Raw genomic sequence first — 17064 nt, 5'->3', positions numbered from 1 at the left:
TTTATACAGGAGCTCTTTGGCATTGGGCGGTAAATTCTTCGCATTTCTGCGATGAAAACTCAGTACTCTGGAAGCATTGCTTGTAATGTAATCTATAAGGGGACACCAGGATAAATTTGCAGTAAAGTATACACCAAGATATTTATGTTCGAAAACTTTTGACAATGTTTTCGCGTTAATTCAGTGTGAAAAGTCATGAGAATTTTTTTCTAGTAAAACACATGTACACAGATTTTTTCACGTTAATATCCATGCGCCAAGTATTCCACCAGTTGGTAATCAAGGATTAATCATTCTGCAGGGCAATGCAATCGTCGGAAGTATGAATGACCCTGTATAGAACGCAGTCGTCTGCAAACAGACGCATTGTTGAAGAAATACCGCAACATATCATTCATGTAGATTAAAAAGAGGAGTGGCCCCAGTACCGACCCCTGAGGTATACCAGACGATACGTCTGCCTGATCAGACTACGCTCCATTTAACACTGCTATTTGACGTCTCAAATGCAAATATTCTTTAATCCAGGCAATAACTGAACAAATTATGTTGTACCAGGATAGTTTTTCAAGCAGTAAAGAATAGGGGACTAAGTCAAAGGCTTTCTGGAAATCTAAATATAAACAGTCAATAGTGAATCCGTCGCCCGAGGCACCTGCCAGGTCATAAGAAAATTCGGTCAATTGCGTGACACAAGAGAATCCAGAGCGGAAACCGTGTTGCTGGTGGGATAGTAACGAAAAAGCGTTCAAATGATTCATTATGTTTGTAAAGAAGATATGTTCAAGCATCTTGCAGCTAATACTCGTCAGCGAGATCAGACGGTAATTTGAAACGATACTGCGGGGCCCCGACTTATGCACTGGCATGACGTGAGCAAATTTCTAATCATCTGGTAAAGCACTTTCTTGAAGCGACTTTTTGTGAAAATAAGAAACAAGTATTTTGAATTATTTTGAAACTGATATACCCGCCGTGTTTTGGAAGGCAAAACGCCCGAAATCTTCAATGTAAACCTCAACACAGCAAAGCACCTTTTCATTTGGCAACAAATAATATAGATGTTCAATATCCACTGAAAACGCGTTAATACTTTCACCAGGCCAGTTCCGTACAAACTCTACGATTTCACCAGAATTCTTAACAGCAAAAGGATCGTCATTCCGTAAAAGGTTCAACTTTTCTTGCAAATATATGAAAACGGTTTTCAGCCATGTGCCAGTTTCAGAAATGATAACCTTGGATGGTTGTTCTGGCTTCCGTGCTTCCCGAAGACAAAGAAGGCAGATTTGCTATTTCATCCTTTTAACTTTACTCTTCTAAGGCCGACGAAGCCGTGTCTTTCGTTTTTGACTCACGTGACGATATAGCTATATCAAAAGTAAATGCCGAAGTAAAGAAGAATCAGTTCAACCTTACCATTTGAGCTTGCCAAATTAATAGGTGAGAAAAAAAATGCTTTCTAGTTGTAGTTTCTAGCGTTAAAACGCATTAGCCAGAACAACTGTTCGGGGATATCATTTCTGAAACTGGCACATGGCAGAAAACTGTTTCCATGTATTTGCAAGGAAAGTTGAACCATTTACGGAATGACGATCTTTTTGCTGTTAAGAACTCTGGTGAAATCATAGAGGAACTGGCCTGGTGAAAGTATTACCGCGTTTTCAGTGCATATTAAGGATCTATATTATTTGTTGCCAAATGACAAGGTGCTTTGCTGTGTTGAGGATTACATTAAACATTTCGAGTGCGTTGCCTTCCAAAAGACGGCGGATATATCAGCGGGAAACCTCCTGGAGCTTTTAGCATTTTACTTGAAATCAGCCTTTATAAACTGGAAAGGAAAACCATATCTTTAAAAGGACGAAATATATATCGGGTCACGCTTAGCGTCGGCTTTAAGAAACTTGTTTTTATCCCAACTTGACAAGACTGTTATTAGTCGCCTTGAAGGTATGAACGTATTCAAAATCTTTACATTTGTTGACGATTTTCTAATCCTTGTTAGCAGTGACTATGGCTCACTAAAGTCAAAGACCGTAGGCATTTTAACCATCATGAAGGATTGTTTTGAACCACTTCTTGTAACCACTGAATTTAGCCGCCGCGGTGGCTGAGTGGTTACGGCGCTCGGATGCTGGCCCGATAGACGCGGGTTCGATCCCGGCTGCGGCGGTCGAATTTTGATGGAGGCGAAATTCTAGAGACTCGTGTACTGTGCGATGTCAGTGCACGTTAAAGAACCCCAGGTTATCGAAATTTCCGGAGCCCTTCACTACGTCGTCTCTCATAGCCTGAGTCACTTGTCGCTTTGGGACGTTAAACCCCCCTAAAACCAAACTAACCACTGAATTGCCAGTAAATGACTCTATGAGATTTCTAGACCTCAACGTCACCTTTCATCGTAATAACATTTCCTCGACCTACCAGCCTCGTAGTAACAAGCATGTATTACGTTATCATTCTGCACACTCCAATCCCGTAAAAAGAGCAATCGTCAACATATGGTTTTAGAACTCCTTGAGAAAATCATGTACGCACAGGATGTATGAAAGTTTTAAGGAGCAGACCAAAAGGCTGACTGATGCTGGGTAGCCCGCAGATGTCCAGGTGTCTGTTGCCGAAAGCTTCTAAGAAAACTGAATGAAGATCAGTGTCAATCACCCCGATGCTCGGTGAAAGGAAGTGCTTTATTGAATTGCCATATTTGCATAAGATTTTTCATAACCTGGAAAGATTTATACAGCGGGCAAACGCAACTGTCCTATTTTCGGTACCGAAGAAACTTGCGTCACTGCGCAAGATTGAGAAAACCAGCAACAACCGACACGTGGATACACGACTCATCATCAGAAGCCGTATGTGACATGCTTTGAAGGTGTCGTATACAAAATACCGTTATCGTGCGGGGGCCATTACATCGGCCAGGCGGGGAGGTGCCTCAATCAGCGATTGATGGAACACGCACGCGACCTAAAGAACGGGAAAGAGAAATCACTTGTTGACCACATTCGTTCATGCGCATCTAAAACGTGCAAACCAATTTTTGAAAAGACTGATGTGTTAGCAAAAAGTAGCGACATGACCACGCTAATAATAATTGAAGCTGAAAAGATACTTGCTTCGGGAGAGACGTGTGTAAGCTCTCCCTCTATCTTTTATGTGATAAATAACTCTCGTTTCCTAGGCAACGTTACTGTTCGCACAAGTTATGACGGGTCTTTGGTGTATAAATATGTTGCATGTGTGAAATAAAATTTGTTGGAAGTTAACGCTCATGTTGTTCGTTTCTTCTTGTCTCCTGTACTACTCTGCGTGATATTCTCTTGCTATGATCGTGCACCAACAAGCCTAAAAATGCCACCCATTAGCACTACCCATATATAAGATACCCCAAACTGGTGCATGCAAGCATCGTATTAATGCGTTTTAAATCCAATTTCATGCATATTTTATGCATAGGTACCTGTTGCTTTATCAGTGCAAGGATTTCAGAACTAAATAAAACTGAAACAGATTTAAAGGCCACCATAAGTATTAAATGTACCCGAAGTGCACTTAATGAACACAACTCAACTATTCACTCTTCATATTTAACTAAAGCTGCGGTGTCAGTTATCGCTCCTTTCCAGGCGGCTATTTCATACGCAGATTTAATACTGTGGAAACATAATCTCCATTATCTTCTGCCACAGTACGTTCTGCAAAAACTTTGAAATATCCAGCGCACTGCGTGTACTCTGCCCAAAAGTGCACTCTATATGGGTGCGCTCTGCGTGCACCCATACATGCCTATCGCAGTCGACCATGTTTTTTTTATGCACTGTTTTAGCCTGAGAGTTTGCCGATTATCTCCTTCGCGCAGTACATCTCTTTTCGAACCTATTTCCTAATGCCAGCTTAAACAAGCGCATAATGAAGTCATACTCGGCTCTTGACTTCGCTCACTTTCAGGCTACTACTATTAGAACCGAATTTTTATTTTGTGCTCATCACTCTATTGCCCCCAGTACGCTTTGTACCAGTCACTGTTACACCTAAGACTTCACATTCCATGTCAGTATTGAGAGGATACGTTTCTTTTTCATTCTCGTAACAAAGAATGTTTCCCAACTGCTCTTGATATGCTTTGTCCGCCGTAAGATATAAACGCTTACACACTTTGTTCCTCTCTGTTGATTTCCACAAGGCCCAACTAGTTTTCTCACGTAGAATAAAACTGCCCCCTATACTACGTGGACAACTGCTTTAAGGAAACTGAGCACTTCAAGACAGTGCACCCGAAGCCGTGAGGCGCACTTACCAACTCTTTTACACCAAGCTGCCGTGCTGCTTTCAGATTACATCCTGTCGGATTTCACAATGCCAACGTGTATGCCATCTTGTCGCGTTAAGGGAATATCAGAAGATTTCTTCCAGCTGAAAATCGTCGTTCCATTTTGTGAATCCCGGGAGTGACGAAGAGGTGTTTCTTTTGTTTCACCTGCACAACAGCAAGCCCTGATCAGGTGTTAGGAAATCACCCTACTCGCATGTCCCAATGTGCAGTCCCTCTTGCGCTAGTATTCAATCCATTGGCGTGTGGTCAGTGCGCTACATTGTGCAACGGCAGAATATCAACACGACCCTATGTGGCGGTTGCGCCATATGCAACTGACACGCCCCTGTAGGACACAGTTTAGTGACTTCCGTTTAATATTATCAGGCTGTGAAATATTTTAATGCTTGCTTTCGAGTTTCATTCGCTCATCGCAGGTGGCATGCGACGTTGGAACTTTTCCGAAGGTTGACGCTACCGCACTTTAAAACAATTGTAACAGCGTTCTTGGGAGCTTTAATGACATGGCTTCTCTAGTTCCTCTTCCTAGTTGCCTTTAAATTAAGAGCAGCCTATAGCAGTGTGGAACTATCCGTGACCTGGAACAAACTTGCTGCTTTTGCCAGCACCCTCGCATTATTTTCTTTTTGCTGGCAGAAGTTTCCCTGATTTCCTAACGGCCGTGCCTGACGCTGCACCACTTGTGGCGATGCCCGCGATACTTATCTCCCACTCTTTTGCGTAGCTGCAATGAGCAGGGATTCAAAAAGGGCAAGAGTACGGCCAGTTGGTTTTTCACCTTATAGTGGTACCAATAGTTTATTCCCAGCAAAAAGGTGGAGAAGGCTGCCGGCATAGAGCTACTACTACCAACACTAGAGGGAAAGCGGCGGCAGCACTCCCATGTAACCCCTCTCCACTTTTTTTATAACCGTGGGCGAAGCCATATTGTTACTCCGCTCATGGTTCCCTGCATGGTTCAGGCGACCTAGACCAAGTTTAACGTGTTAACGGCAATTGCAGCGTACTAACCTGGCAACCTCGCAACTCCCCCAGCATGGCCGCGCGCTTCGTAGTGCGCGTCAAAAAGCTGTACGAGGAATGGTGCTGCGGCTTGCTTACGTGCTGTGTTGAATTCCTTTCTAGTTCATGCGCAAAATGTTCGCGATGGTGCGCGCACGAAGATACTTCCAGGTGGTGGTGAATCTTGTGCCGCTCATTACGTATGATTTGTGTTTGTGTGAGCCGAGATCAACGAGGTTTGTTGGCGAGGTTCAGCAAGGTTTGTTTTGATGTACAGGGTATTATAAAACATGCATTCCCCATGACTTTTTGCGTTACCCGGAGTTCCTTTAGTAAAGTTTGCACCATCGTCACCTCCTGTCTTCTCCGGCGGTCAGATCTCGTTGGTGTTCCATACAGGAGACGAGGCAGAAGGGAGACGACACTCGCACAGAGTGCAGCGCATGCCTTCTGTACCGCTGCCTGTTAAGATCGGAATTCTGTTTGAATACAACGCAAAATCTGTAACAGACTCCGTTCCGAAAGGTTTAATCTGCTTGCAACGAAGCACCAAAGCGTACATACATGGAAGAATTTTATCCAAGAGACATGTGGGATAAGTCGCACTCGGAGAGCACAAACAGAGTATTGTGCAAGGTGATGATGGTAAAGAGAAACGTTGGAATGCGGTTTGCTCGCGTACAGCTTTGGAAATATCAAAAATTCGGGCCATATTCTGTAAAACAAAAAATTGACAACCAGTGCATCTGCACAATCACAAGCATGTCAGATTTTAATACAACCTGCCACTGCAAAGTTACAGCTGGTTTCATAGTTGACAGTCATTTAACTTGAGCAGTTATGTTTGTGAATGCCTGCTTTTTATTTCTGCCATAAATTCACTGACGTTACTGTTGTACCCACTAGACAAATAAAAGTATCATAGCTTGTAAATAATGTCTCAGTCATACACAATGCAGCATTCAATACCTTTACATCTTTTCACACACTCAAAGAATGCAGATGAAAAAAAAATAAATAAACAGTACCAAGATCTCTGCGCCTATTTGCTGAACACCTAACAGGGCAGCCTTGATGCAGTACTAGGGGGAACTTGGAAAAAAAAACATGTTCAACGTAGTATCAATACAGTGATTTTGCATGAACAATGTTGGAATAAATGTTCGATGTCACTCTTCATCATACTTGTTATCTATAGCACGACTGTGCATCTTGTGCAGATCCCTTCAGAAATAGCATCCCTCATAGCCTACGCCACTCTGGAACGCTAAACCCCACAAAACCAAAAAATAGAACCTTCAGAAATGCACATGGGCGTCTGTGTAAAAGCTGAAATGTGCACCTGCTTTGCATTTCTTTAACGCGAATAAATGTTTGAGTACTTGCTGAACACTTCAGTGACCTTAGCTTCAGAAACATTTTCTGCACTGAACATTGCACTGGTGAAGAGTTGTTGCATTACACATGTAAGGTGTGTTTTAAGGAACTTCAACAAAGAGATTCTTATTTCTTCTACTACAATCGACAGACATATTTACCTTGCGTGTCATGCATAATTGCCATTTATCTGACATAAGGCATGACACGAGATCTTTGCACGGTAATGGAACGCAGTCCTGACTTTTACACTGCGATACTGCTTTATAAACATGCACGTTGGCCAGGTTCATTCCTACAATGCACTGGTGAAGCAACCCCACTACTATCACTGTATCAACAGTTGTTGAATGCCAAATTTTAATAATTTAAAATCAGGAGTATTTAAGAGAATATGCAATACGGCTAGTTGGAACAGCTGGTACTCTGTATTTTGTAATAAATTTTCGGCATGTGTAAGACCCCCAGGTATCAAAATTATTGAGGAATCCTCTTCTGCAGCGTGCTGCATAACCCAAGTGCGACTTTGGCTTGTAAAAGTTTATTAATATTAGTTTATTCCTGTTTCCTTCATTCCTTGCTTTGCACTAAATCATTGTCATTAAGTTGCCGAGCAGACAAAGGGATATAATCGAGGGGCTCAATATGACATATACACTGACTGTTCATTAACTTTGGATCCCTTCATGTATGTGTCGTTACGTTGATTAGTGCAATTGGAAATATTTGTTATTGATGCTGAAACAAGATTTGCTTAGTAAGCAGTGCTCTAACATCTGCCCCTCTTGCCCTCTCTGTTATCCTTCTAGCCTCCTCTCTCAGTCTGAGAGTGACATATTTCTTCAAAACGAACTTGATCACTCCAATTACATGTGCTGGGTTCTCTTTATAATGTTCTACTTCCTTCAAGCTCTGCTCATGTCGTTGGCAGAACTTCTGGAAGGACTGTATAACCAAGCGGTCAACGTTTTTGTGCCCTTGATCATCACTGCAGCGGAAAATGTGCTCCGCAGTGCACAGGCTGTGAATTACGAGCGCTGAAGGCATGATTAGGCCTCCATTATTTCTGATGAAAATAAGGACACTTGCGATGTCATCCTGTACAAGCATCTCTAAACACGAGGTGCAGTTTATGCTCTTTGAAATAACCCTCACAATAAAACCACCTATGTAGGTCACAACCTCAGTGCTAAAATTGGTGAGCCCATAGCCAAGACTGCTGTAGTCATGGTCAGTTATGGCAATAGCAATGTACATATCTGGTGACTCGCCAGCTTCATCATCGTTGCTTCTGTGCAGACGCTCATGGGCCACTGTTGCAATTCCCTCAAAATCTGGGGTAACATTCCCGGTCGTCACAGGCAGCACATCAGCATGCACCAGTAGGCTTCTGTATGCGTACCGGAACTGCAGAGCTGAGGGGTTATTGTTCCATCCCCCTCTCTGGCGGATGCAGCTAAAGAACATTTCAAGGTGATCTTGACTGAACCGGTATGTGCAAATGTAGCTGTAATGAAAATGAAAACACCATGAAAATTTGCAATTGTTTTCCTGCCTTGGCAAACAGAATGAAGAAAACATATCTCCATTCGTAGTTCCTTGTTAATGCAACGAAGCGAAATAACAGTGAAAAGCATATTCCAGTGAGTTCAGTTTCTAGGAGTGCTCAAAACGGCACAGTTATTCCTTAATTGTTTGTTTGATAGCCAATAAGATTCTACGCTTAGTCAGCTAAGCTTATTTGCATCATGTTTCTTGCAGGCATGGTAATTGGAGAGCCTTCTGCTTTCATTTCTGATAATTATATTTTAATCAGTTTTTGTTGTTGACTTTAATAGCTTCATTTTGAATTCTATTTTCATTGAACGCTAAGATATTTTGCTACAGTGGTATTTACTACTTATGCTTCCACCACAGTGGTAAAATGATTGGATTGTGTTGCATTTTTATTGCATTTTTGCTAACTTTCTCAACTCTCCACTGCCCTCATTTGTAACTGCAACATGAAAAATACTTTTCTTCTCCATTTCCTTTCAAGAATTGCAGCATGCTTATTCTGTAACTCTGTGCTGTCCTACTGTGGCTCTGTACTTGACTTTTGACTGTTTGTTATGAGCAACAATACACTGGGCTAGATTTTGGACTGGCAGGTATTTTCTGTTATTGTCTTAATTATTCAGCGATAGACTAAAACTGCATGCTGCAAGCATGTCTAATAGGATAGCATTATTTCTATAAATTGGTTTTAGCACATGTTTTAGAGGTGCTTTCCCGTCATTGTCACCTTGTCATGCTTTCACTGTTGGTGCTTTCAATACGCTATATAGTTAGGACAAAACGCATTGCCTTGAAACTGCATGAGGTGCCTTCAGCTGCATGGCTCAGCACCATGCACAATGCCCTACGGTCTTGCACCCTTTTTATTAATAAAGCAGCACTGAAAGTTTTCATTCATTTGGATTGCGCACTTGTGTATTGACATGCAGTAATAGTGTATGAAACACAATATGCAGTCCTACCTGCAAACAGTGGAATCGAAGAGCTTCTGGGCGAGTTCTGCAATGCTCTTCAACGAGAACGCCAAACTTATGACAGACATTCTCCGCCCCGAGATGCATACGAGCTCACGAGACGGAAGACGCAGAGGCATGAGCTTTGTAGATAGTTGGAGCATCGTCTGCTTTTGAAAATTGAATGTTGCTGCTCGCAGCGGTGCTTTCAAATCCATTGCAGTTGGACTGTGCGAATTTAATATATCAAAGGCCCTGAAAGAAACATCAAAAGAAGATTGCATTACTTATGCAAACGAGAATTTTACTTCAGAACTCACCGATCAACATCAGCAATAAATTCTGCGGTTCCACCGGACCCATTGAAGTTTTGTATTCCAAGCTCCTTGGCAAACTTTAGGCTTTTGCTCACTGATGCACTGAATGTTTGTGCAGCCAGTCGCACTTTCATAATTTGTCTGTAGTACTCAATATGTGCCCTCCGGAGTTTATTTGCTGCTCGAAGACCTTCAGCTTCTTGCAGGTCTTGCAGCCTTTCAATAAAGCCCCATTCGATTGACTGCAAAAGACAATAAATATATTAGAGGTGAATCACACTTTATCAGAGTTGAATATCTTACTCCATATTCATTGCTGTGCAGTGTTTTCTTATCGCCCAGGAGGTTTCTGAGCAATTTTAATCCATGGGCAGCATCGAATACCAGGGACACGGTCCTTGATTGGTTGCAGGGATGGGGGAAGGCCGTCACAAACTGCTCACTTGTGGCTTCATGGATCCGACAGCCAAGAAGCTTGCCCATGGATACATTAGCAGCTAGAGTATCGCATACAACAGCAACGACGTTCAGCGAACATTGTGTCAGCTGCTCGATGGCCTCATTAACTATATTTCTCAGTTGCTCCCCACTGAGTCCATTGTTGAGGAAATATCCAAAGGGAATTTTCCATGGAGCTGCCACGCCAACTGCCATGAGCACGAGAGCATCTCCAGCTAGTGAGGAGTCATCTGTGTCCAGTGGACTCTGACTGTTCCCCAAGTCAACGTAGCCAATCAGTTTCCCTGTCTTAGTGTCCATCTCGCACCTTTTCCTAATACTCATTCCGTCTAGCATCAGGCAGCAAAGCCACTCTCGTTCATTTTTTGTTTCAAATGACGTTTTGATGTGATTGAGAGCTTCACTTGTAAACCCTGGCCATGCATCAATCACTTTGAGCCAGGTGCAAATGGTCTGCCGGCTGGGCATTGGGAAAATGCTGGCCACATATTCATATGCCCTTGGAGACTGGTAATACAGTGTAGTGGCAAACTTCCTCATCTTCTTACTGTATCGTCTTTGTGATGGTGATTTGGGCTTGTTAGAGCGCCAACTTTTTACAATCTCTCGTGGCAGTTCTCCAAATGCCTCCAGTGTTTCTTGTCCATTCGGAGAAATCAGTTGTTTTTCTTTCATTTCATTTAGAAGGCTTTTGAGGTCAATCATTCGCTTCTTTTTTTCTTTTAACTGTTGTGAGGCTGAATAAAGTTTTCTTCGCGCAACAGACAGCTTTTTCATGACTGTCCACAGTCGAGTTCTTGGAGATCGTGAAGCAATGTATGGGTGATCGTGGCTTACTCCTTTCTTTTTGCTGGAGCTTTTCAGAGACTGTGTTGCCTGTGGGCAATAGAATACTGTGTCAGCAACTAAGCTTCCATAATAATCTGTATATGCATACCTTATGTTGCACTTTCACTGCTGCTTTGGCTGGGCTCGTTGCACCTTGGTCCTCACTGTGCATCCTTGAACTTGCACAAACTGGTGTAGCTGTCTGCGCAGGCAGAAAGGGTGTGTCAGAGGAGACAGTGCATCATCTGCCTTTTACATGTTACCTGCAAGCACTTGCGTGGAGATTTCCATGGTGATGCTGCTACTGAGCTGGGGGTTTGTGGTGCAGACATGTCCTGAAGCAGAAACAGTTTTGACGCGAGATTCTTGCTATTTATGTACAGCCTCTCACCTGCTTTCGCTTGCGTAGGGACTTTCTTGTGGGAGTGTGCAAGTGCTTGCAGGGGGATTTGGGTATAGGTGAGGTGACCGGTTGGCTGAGATGCGGCTTCACACTAATGGCCTGAAGTAGGAACATTTTCACTACTGGAGACACCAGCAATTGGATGCATGAGACACCAATATTCGGATTCATTCTTTTACCTGCAAGCGTGGAGACTTTCTCAGTGGTAACTGAGCTCGCGAGGAGGGTGAGGACATTGTCTATGAACTGGTTGCTTCTGGGCTTGCGTGCTCCTGCATAGATATGCCCTAAGATAAAAATTTTGTTGTCTGAAGCACTGGCCTTTCTGCTCACTTAAACTTACCCGCTTGCGTTTCTGTAATGACGTACGTGGCAGAGACTGAAGTCCTGAAATAGCACCGCAAGATGTGCTTGCAACCTAAAGTAAAAATATTGCATGAGCTGAGGCACTCGCTCTATTATAACTTATCACCCTATGCACACAGACTTGGTGAGACACCACGACTGACCGACGCTCATCCTACTTTTCGTATTACAGCTGGCCCGGCTGTCTGGATCACCGTCGCGGCTTCCCGGTTCGCCAACACGTGCCAACGATTGCCAACGCAACTTGCTGGCTTTTACTAACTTCGTCACACCGGGCCCAGTGGTTACTGCGTCGGCGCATGTGCGCATACTCCAGCTCTCCGACTGTGGCGCACTGATGCAGCGGGGCGTATAAAAGCTGAACTCCTGACCCTGGACGAAGCATTGCTGAGGACGATTCAGGCACGAACGCATCGGCCCGACGCTCACCCTACTTTTCGTATTACAGGTCTGTAATGCTCTTTACTTGTACATACATTTTGTAGTTTGTGCCTGGGTCGTCCTAAAGCAATGAGTGATGATGAAGGGTCCGGTACCGCGTCTAACACGAAAGAAAAGAGAGAAAAGCTATTCGACAAGGCTCCAACTACTGTGAAAGAAGTTGGAAGTTTTCTTGTGAAGCTTAACAGCAAGTTGGAAGCCTTGGGAAGTAACCTGAACCATGAGCTTGGCACCCTGCGGGGATCAGTCGAATTTATGAATTGAAGTTTTGAAGAATTTAAGAAAGAACTGGCCGAGGCTCGTCGGGAGATAAGCGAGCTTAAGGCAGAGCAGAAGTATCTAAAGCATGAAAACAGTGAACTTTCGAAACAGCTGCAGCGTACTAGAGCAGAGCTAACTGAACTTCAGCAGTACAGTCGCAGAAATAACCTTGAGTTAAAAGGCATCCCTACTACTGACAGCGAGTCACTGACAGGCATTGTCTCCGCTCTTGCCACGAAGGTGGGCGCGGAAATAACGGTGAACGATATTGACCTCGTGCATCGAGTGCCAACAAAAGACAGGAACAAATCGAATATCATCGTTAAGTTCAGGTCAAGTGATGCCCGTGATAAACTGCTCCAATCAGCAAAAAAAACTCGCTTAATCACATCGGACCTTGGCATTTCTGGATCAACATCCGTGTTCGTAAACGAACATCTTTGCCCAGAGTATAAAGTGTTGCTTGCTAGGGCTATAGCGGCGAAGAAACTTCACAACTGGAAGTATGCATGGGTATCTCGTGGCCGGATCTTGGCGCGAAAAGCAGACAACTCGGACGTGATCCGAATTTCTACAGAGGCCGACCTCGGCCTTATAGTCTAGTTCATTCAAAATGCTGACTGTACGAACCACTCATAAATTTCTCACGTTAAATGAATCACGCACCATACTGCATTGCAATGTAAGGAGCATAGCTAGAAATTTTGACGGCCTTTGTACGTTTCTAGCAGAGCACAGCTTTCTTTACGATGTTATAGCCATTACAGAAACCTGGCTGATGCCCGGTGAAAGCTATAACATTCCAAATTATGTATTTCTGTCCCGTCCCCGCATTTCGAACAATCGAGGAGGAGGGGTAGGTTTGTACATTAAAAAGACCCTTGTACACTGCGACTATCAGTATCTTAACGCATCCGTCAGTAGCAGTTCGGAATTTATGTTTGTTGAACTTGAGGGTGTCATGGTTGGTGTTGTTTATAGAGCCCCCCACGCAGATCGTAGTAAGTTTGTGAATGATCTTGAATCTGTTTTTATACACGTAACCGATAAGAACAAAAAAGCAATCATCGTCGGCGATACTAATATTGATACTTTAGGTGCCAACCACAGCGAATACACTGACCTGTTATTTTCATATGGATTTACGAATCTTATCTCTACTCCGACCCGAATCGCAGGTTCCAGCTCGACATGCCTCGACCATGTGATATGCAATTTCGTGCCACCTAGTTATTTGGCTGGGGCATATGATACAGCAGTGGCAGATCACTTCGCGATAGCCTTCTTATACCGCGTAGACGATAGAGATAGCCGTAGAACTTCTGACAGCACATGCGAGCTTAGGAAGAAAATTGACTATCAAAAATGCGCACTCAGGCTCTCTGAAATGAGCTTTGCAGACCTCGCCGATATGAATGCCAATGAACACTGCTGCAGCCTTGTCGATAGAATCAAAGCTGCGATAAATGATTGTAGTTTTACGCAGAAAAAAACGTACTATACACATCCAGTGTGCCCTTGGATGACAGCAGCTGTGCGAAATATGATAAAAACGCGCGACCACTGGCACACCAAAATGAAACAAAACAGAGGGAACGCATATTATAGTGCTCAGTATAAGGTTCATAGAAATAAAGCTGTTGCTACCATGCGTGTACAGAAGAAGCTATATTTTGGTAACCAAATAAACGCATGCGCCGGCAATTCTAAGAAACTCTGGGCTACAGTGAACTCGATAATTCAGCCTACTCCATCAAACCGAATACTTCCTGACCTGGCCCTTTCCCCAAATAAATACCTGCTATCAGATCAGTTTAACGATCATTTCTGCTCAGTGGGTGCTGATTTACGTTTAAGTATGGGTCTCACAGACGAACCTTCTCTGCCTGAGTATCTTGAAAAGACCTTCGGTTTTATAGAAATAAGCAGTGACGAAGTAATGAGTGCACTTAATTCAATGGATGCTACTAAGGCCACGGGTCTCGATGGTATTCCGGTTTACATAATTAAAAACAACAGTGGCGTCCTAGCTGCCACCTTAGCATCTTTATTTAATAAAGCGTTTCTGTCCGGCATATATCCTGATATTTTGAAGCTCGCCAAGGTAGTCCCTATCTACAAAAGTGGGAATCCTAATGAACTCGGAAACTATAGGCCGATCTCAATCCTTAGCTGTATCAACACTCTGTTTGAAAAACTATTGGCTAAAAGAATTACGCAATTCCTGACTAAAAATGCAATTCTGTCAACGTCCCAACATGGTTTTCAGAAATTTATATCGACCACCACGGCTGTGCTTTCTATAACTGACTCAATCAATGAAGCACTCAATAATAACAATATTTCTGTTGGTGTATTCCTGGATATTAAGAAGGCATTCGACACTGTGGATCTCGATATTTTATGCAAGTAACTAGAACGATATGGGTTCAGAGGTGTATCACTCGATTTCTTTAGAAGCTATTTAACTGGGCGACGGCAGTGTGTTATTATTGACGAACACGCGTCAAGTTCGCGTTCTATTTCCGTAGGTGTTCCGCAGGGCTCAGTACTGGGGCCTATACTTTTTACACTTTACATAAACAACTTACCCGATTGCCTAATAAATACCCGTGCCATTATGTACGCCAACGACACCTCATTGTTGGTGACCGCTAATTCCGTTGAAACAGCCAAGCATACTTTAAACTCAGAACTTCAGAGAGTCAATAAATGGTTTTTAACAAATAGACTCACTTTGAACATAGGCAAGACTAAATATATTATATTTGCATCCCCTTATAAAAAATACCAGAATACCTGCTGCGCAATAACGATAGGAGATAAAGAAATTGAAGAAGTTAAGACTATTCAGTACTTGGGTGTAACCTTAGACGCTGCATTAAACTGGAAACCGCATATCGAAAAATTGCGTAGCAAACTATCTTATGCATGTTTCGTTCTGGCCAAAGCTCGGCGACATTTCGAAATACACACACTAAAAACAATATACTTTAGCTTCTTTCAGTCCCAATTAACTTACTGTATAGAATCATGGGGGTTCACTTACATCACTTACATTGAACCTGTTTTACGCCTGCAGAAGCGGGCACTGAGAATAATGACTTGCACAACACCATATACGCCTTCTCGCCCTTTGTTTTTTAGACTCCAAATAATGCCGGCATTGCAGCTTCGAGATTTTCGCGTTGCACTACTCGTACTAAGAGTCCTCTCCGGCACCTCCCCCCTTCCTTTGAACACATTCCATAGAGCCCCAACTAACAGCCGTTCAGCAGCACCGGGAAGATTTCTGGTTCCTACATCTCGCAATGACTATGGCCAGCGCCGCTTCGAGTATCAAGGGGTAAAAACTTGGAATAAAATCCCCTGTGCAGTCTTTGCAACGTCCAATCCTTATACTTCACTAAAGACCTTTTTTCTGTCACAAATAATTACCTGATTTACAATGCAAATCGCTTAGTGATTGTCTCTTATTATTCTCTGTAGTGTCTATGTTGGGTTTGCCATTCATATGTCATTGAATAATCACTTCTAAGGCAACTGCGTTTATTTTGTATAAAAAATGCTGTTACTGTCTTCATATGTTTTTTTGTCATGAGCCCTCTTGTATTTCTGTAATTTGAACCATCTTGCTTGTACGCTTTGCATTTTTCCACCATTCTTATGTGTATTATTTTGGCATGCAGTAGAAATCATGTCCTCACTAATCTCTTTGCTTTTATTGCATGGATCCATAACTAGCCTTTGGCTAAGGATCCAGACAGTGATGTTATGTACTGTACTTAAGAAATAATAAAAAAAATTGAATTGAATTGAACAGTCTCTCCTGCATAAGCCCTCCCGTCTAGTGCACCACTCTGAACTGCTGATACACAGCGGATTTTATTTAATTATCATAAACTTGATTCTTTTTATGTTGAATTGCTGCCTTTACTTTTGTACTGACATACCAGTTGCTAAATTTTTAATTGTAACTTAAATATCTAGCGTTTTGTTGAAAAGTTAGTTTTCTCTTTTTACTTATATTTGGCTGTAAATGCTCTAGACATCAGCTAGGCTCAGCGTAGTTTTTATAACTTACCCGTAATGAGCATTAAAAGTTTCACACTGAATGCAGGTTCTGCTGGACATAAACAGAGCACAACCACAATTTGCACCTACCTGCTCACTCTGTACCTTTTGGAATATCGTTGGCACTGCGTCTGGTTTTAAAAAGTGCCTGGTGTGGCCGCTGTAAAAGCATGACTGCTCGAAATGTCTTGAGCAGATCCTGCGCCCTATATGTAATTTAGGCAATGGTGTCCTAATAGCGCTGAGCCACTTTTGCAGCAAGTCTTTGTTGTTGTGAGGAAAGCTGAAACAAAAAAATGACAACTTCGCTCACTTTTCATATACTGTTTCAATGACAAGCCTGTACTATATACCACTAAACGTAAGGCTCCACGAATTCTCTTCATGCATGTTGCATGCATACAAGACAATCTTAAAGAAAAAAAAAACACGCGACAGTGCCGTTACGAATTTTTCAGAGAACAGTACTTACACATGAAGAGAAATTCCCGATCCCTTTTGGCATCTTGTTTTGCATATGATGCACGATGGCGGCATTCTGCTGAAACTCTGTGCACTAGCGAGACAAAGCGGTAGATCGCGATGCGCGGAGCCACAGCGCGCTGCGTGCTTATTGCATCTACTGAGCAACTGACAGGCGAGCGTGTATAAGCGGACGGTTCTGTTCTCGGTATTCTCTTGTTTTTA

At 42.9% G+C, this 17064-nt stretch overlaps 1 protein-coding gene across 1 annotated transcript; it reads right to left on the bottom strand.

The window, feature by feature from the left end:
- Positions 1 to 9233: 9233 nt before the first annotated feature.
- LOC144108721 (uncharacterized) lies at positions 9234 to 11516 on the bottom strand. Its single transcript, XM_077641890.1, has 5 exons — positions 11224 to 11516; positions 11096 to 11167; positions 10942 to 11034; positions 9549 to 9787; positions 9234 to 9483 (listed from the first exon to the last, which is right to left on the bottom strand). The coding sequence occupies exons 1-5, from the start codon at positions 11404 to 11406 to the stop codon at positions 9234 to 9236; spliced, it is 837 nt and encodes a 278-aa protein (XP_077498016.1). The 5' UTR covers positions 11407 to 11516.
- Between the last annotated feature and the right edge of the window lie 5548 nt (positions 11517 to 17064).

This window comes from Amblyomma americanum, chromosome 10 (genome assembly GCF_052857255.1).
Source record: "Amblyomma americanum isolate KBUSLIRL-KWMA chromosome 10, ASM5285725v1, whole genome shotgun sequence".
Taxonomy (NCBI): Eukaryota; Metazoa; Arthropoda; class Arachnida; order Ixodida; family Ixodidae; genus Amblyomma; species Amblyomma americanum.
Note: the sequence above shows the minus strand (reverse complement) of the source record. Positions and strands in the feature narration are given on the sequence as shown.

Excerpts from the sequence above, each read along its gene's own strand:
- LOC144108721 (XM_077641890.1), bottom strand. The coding sequence starts at position 11,406 with ATGAATCCGAATATTGGTGTCTCATGCATCCAATTGCTGGTGTCTCCA. Across the intron at positions 11,168-11,223 it reads CCCTACGCAAGCGAAAGCAG|GACATGTCTGCACCACAAAC; the intron begins GTGAGAGGCTGT and ends TTTCTGCTTCAG. Across the intron at positions 9,788-10,941 it reads CAGTGAAAGTGCAACATAAG|TCAATCGAATGGGGCTTTAT; the intron begins GTATGCATATAC and ends TGTCTTTTGCAG.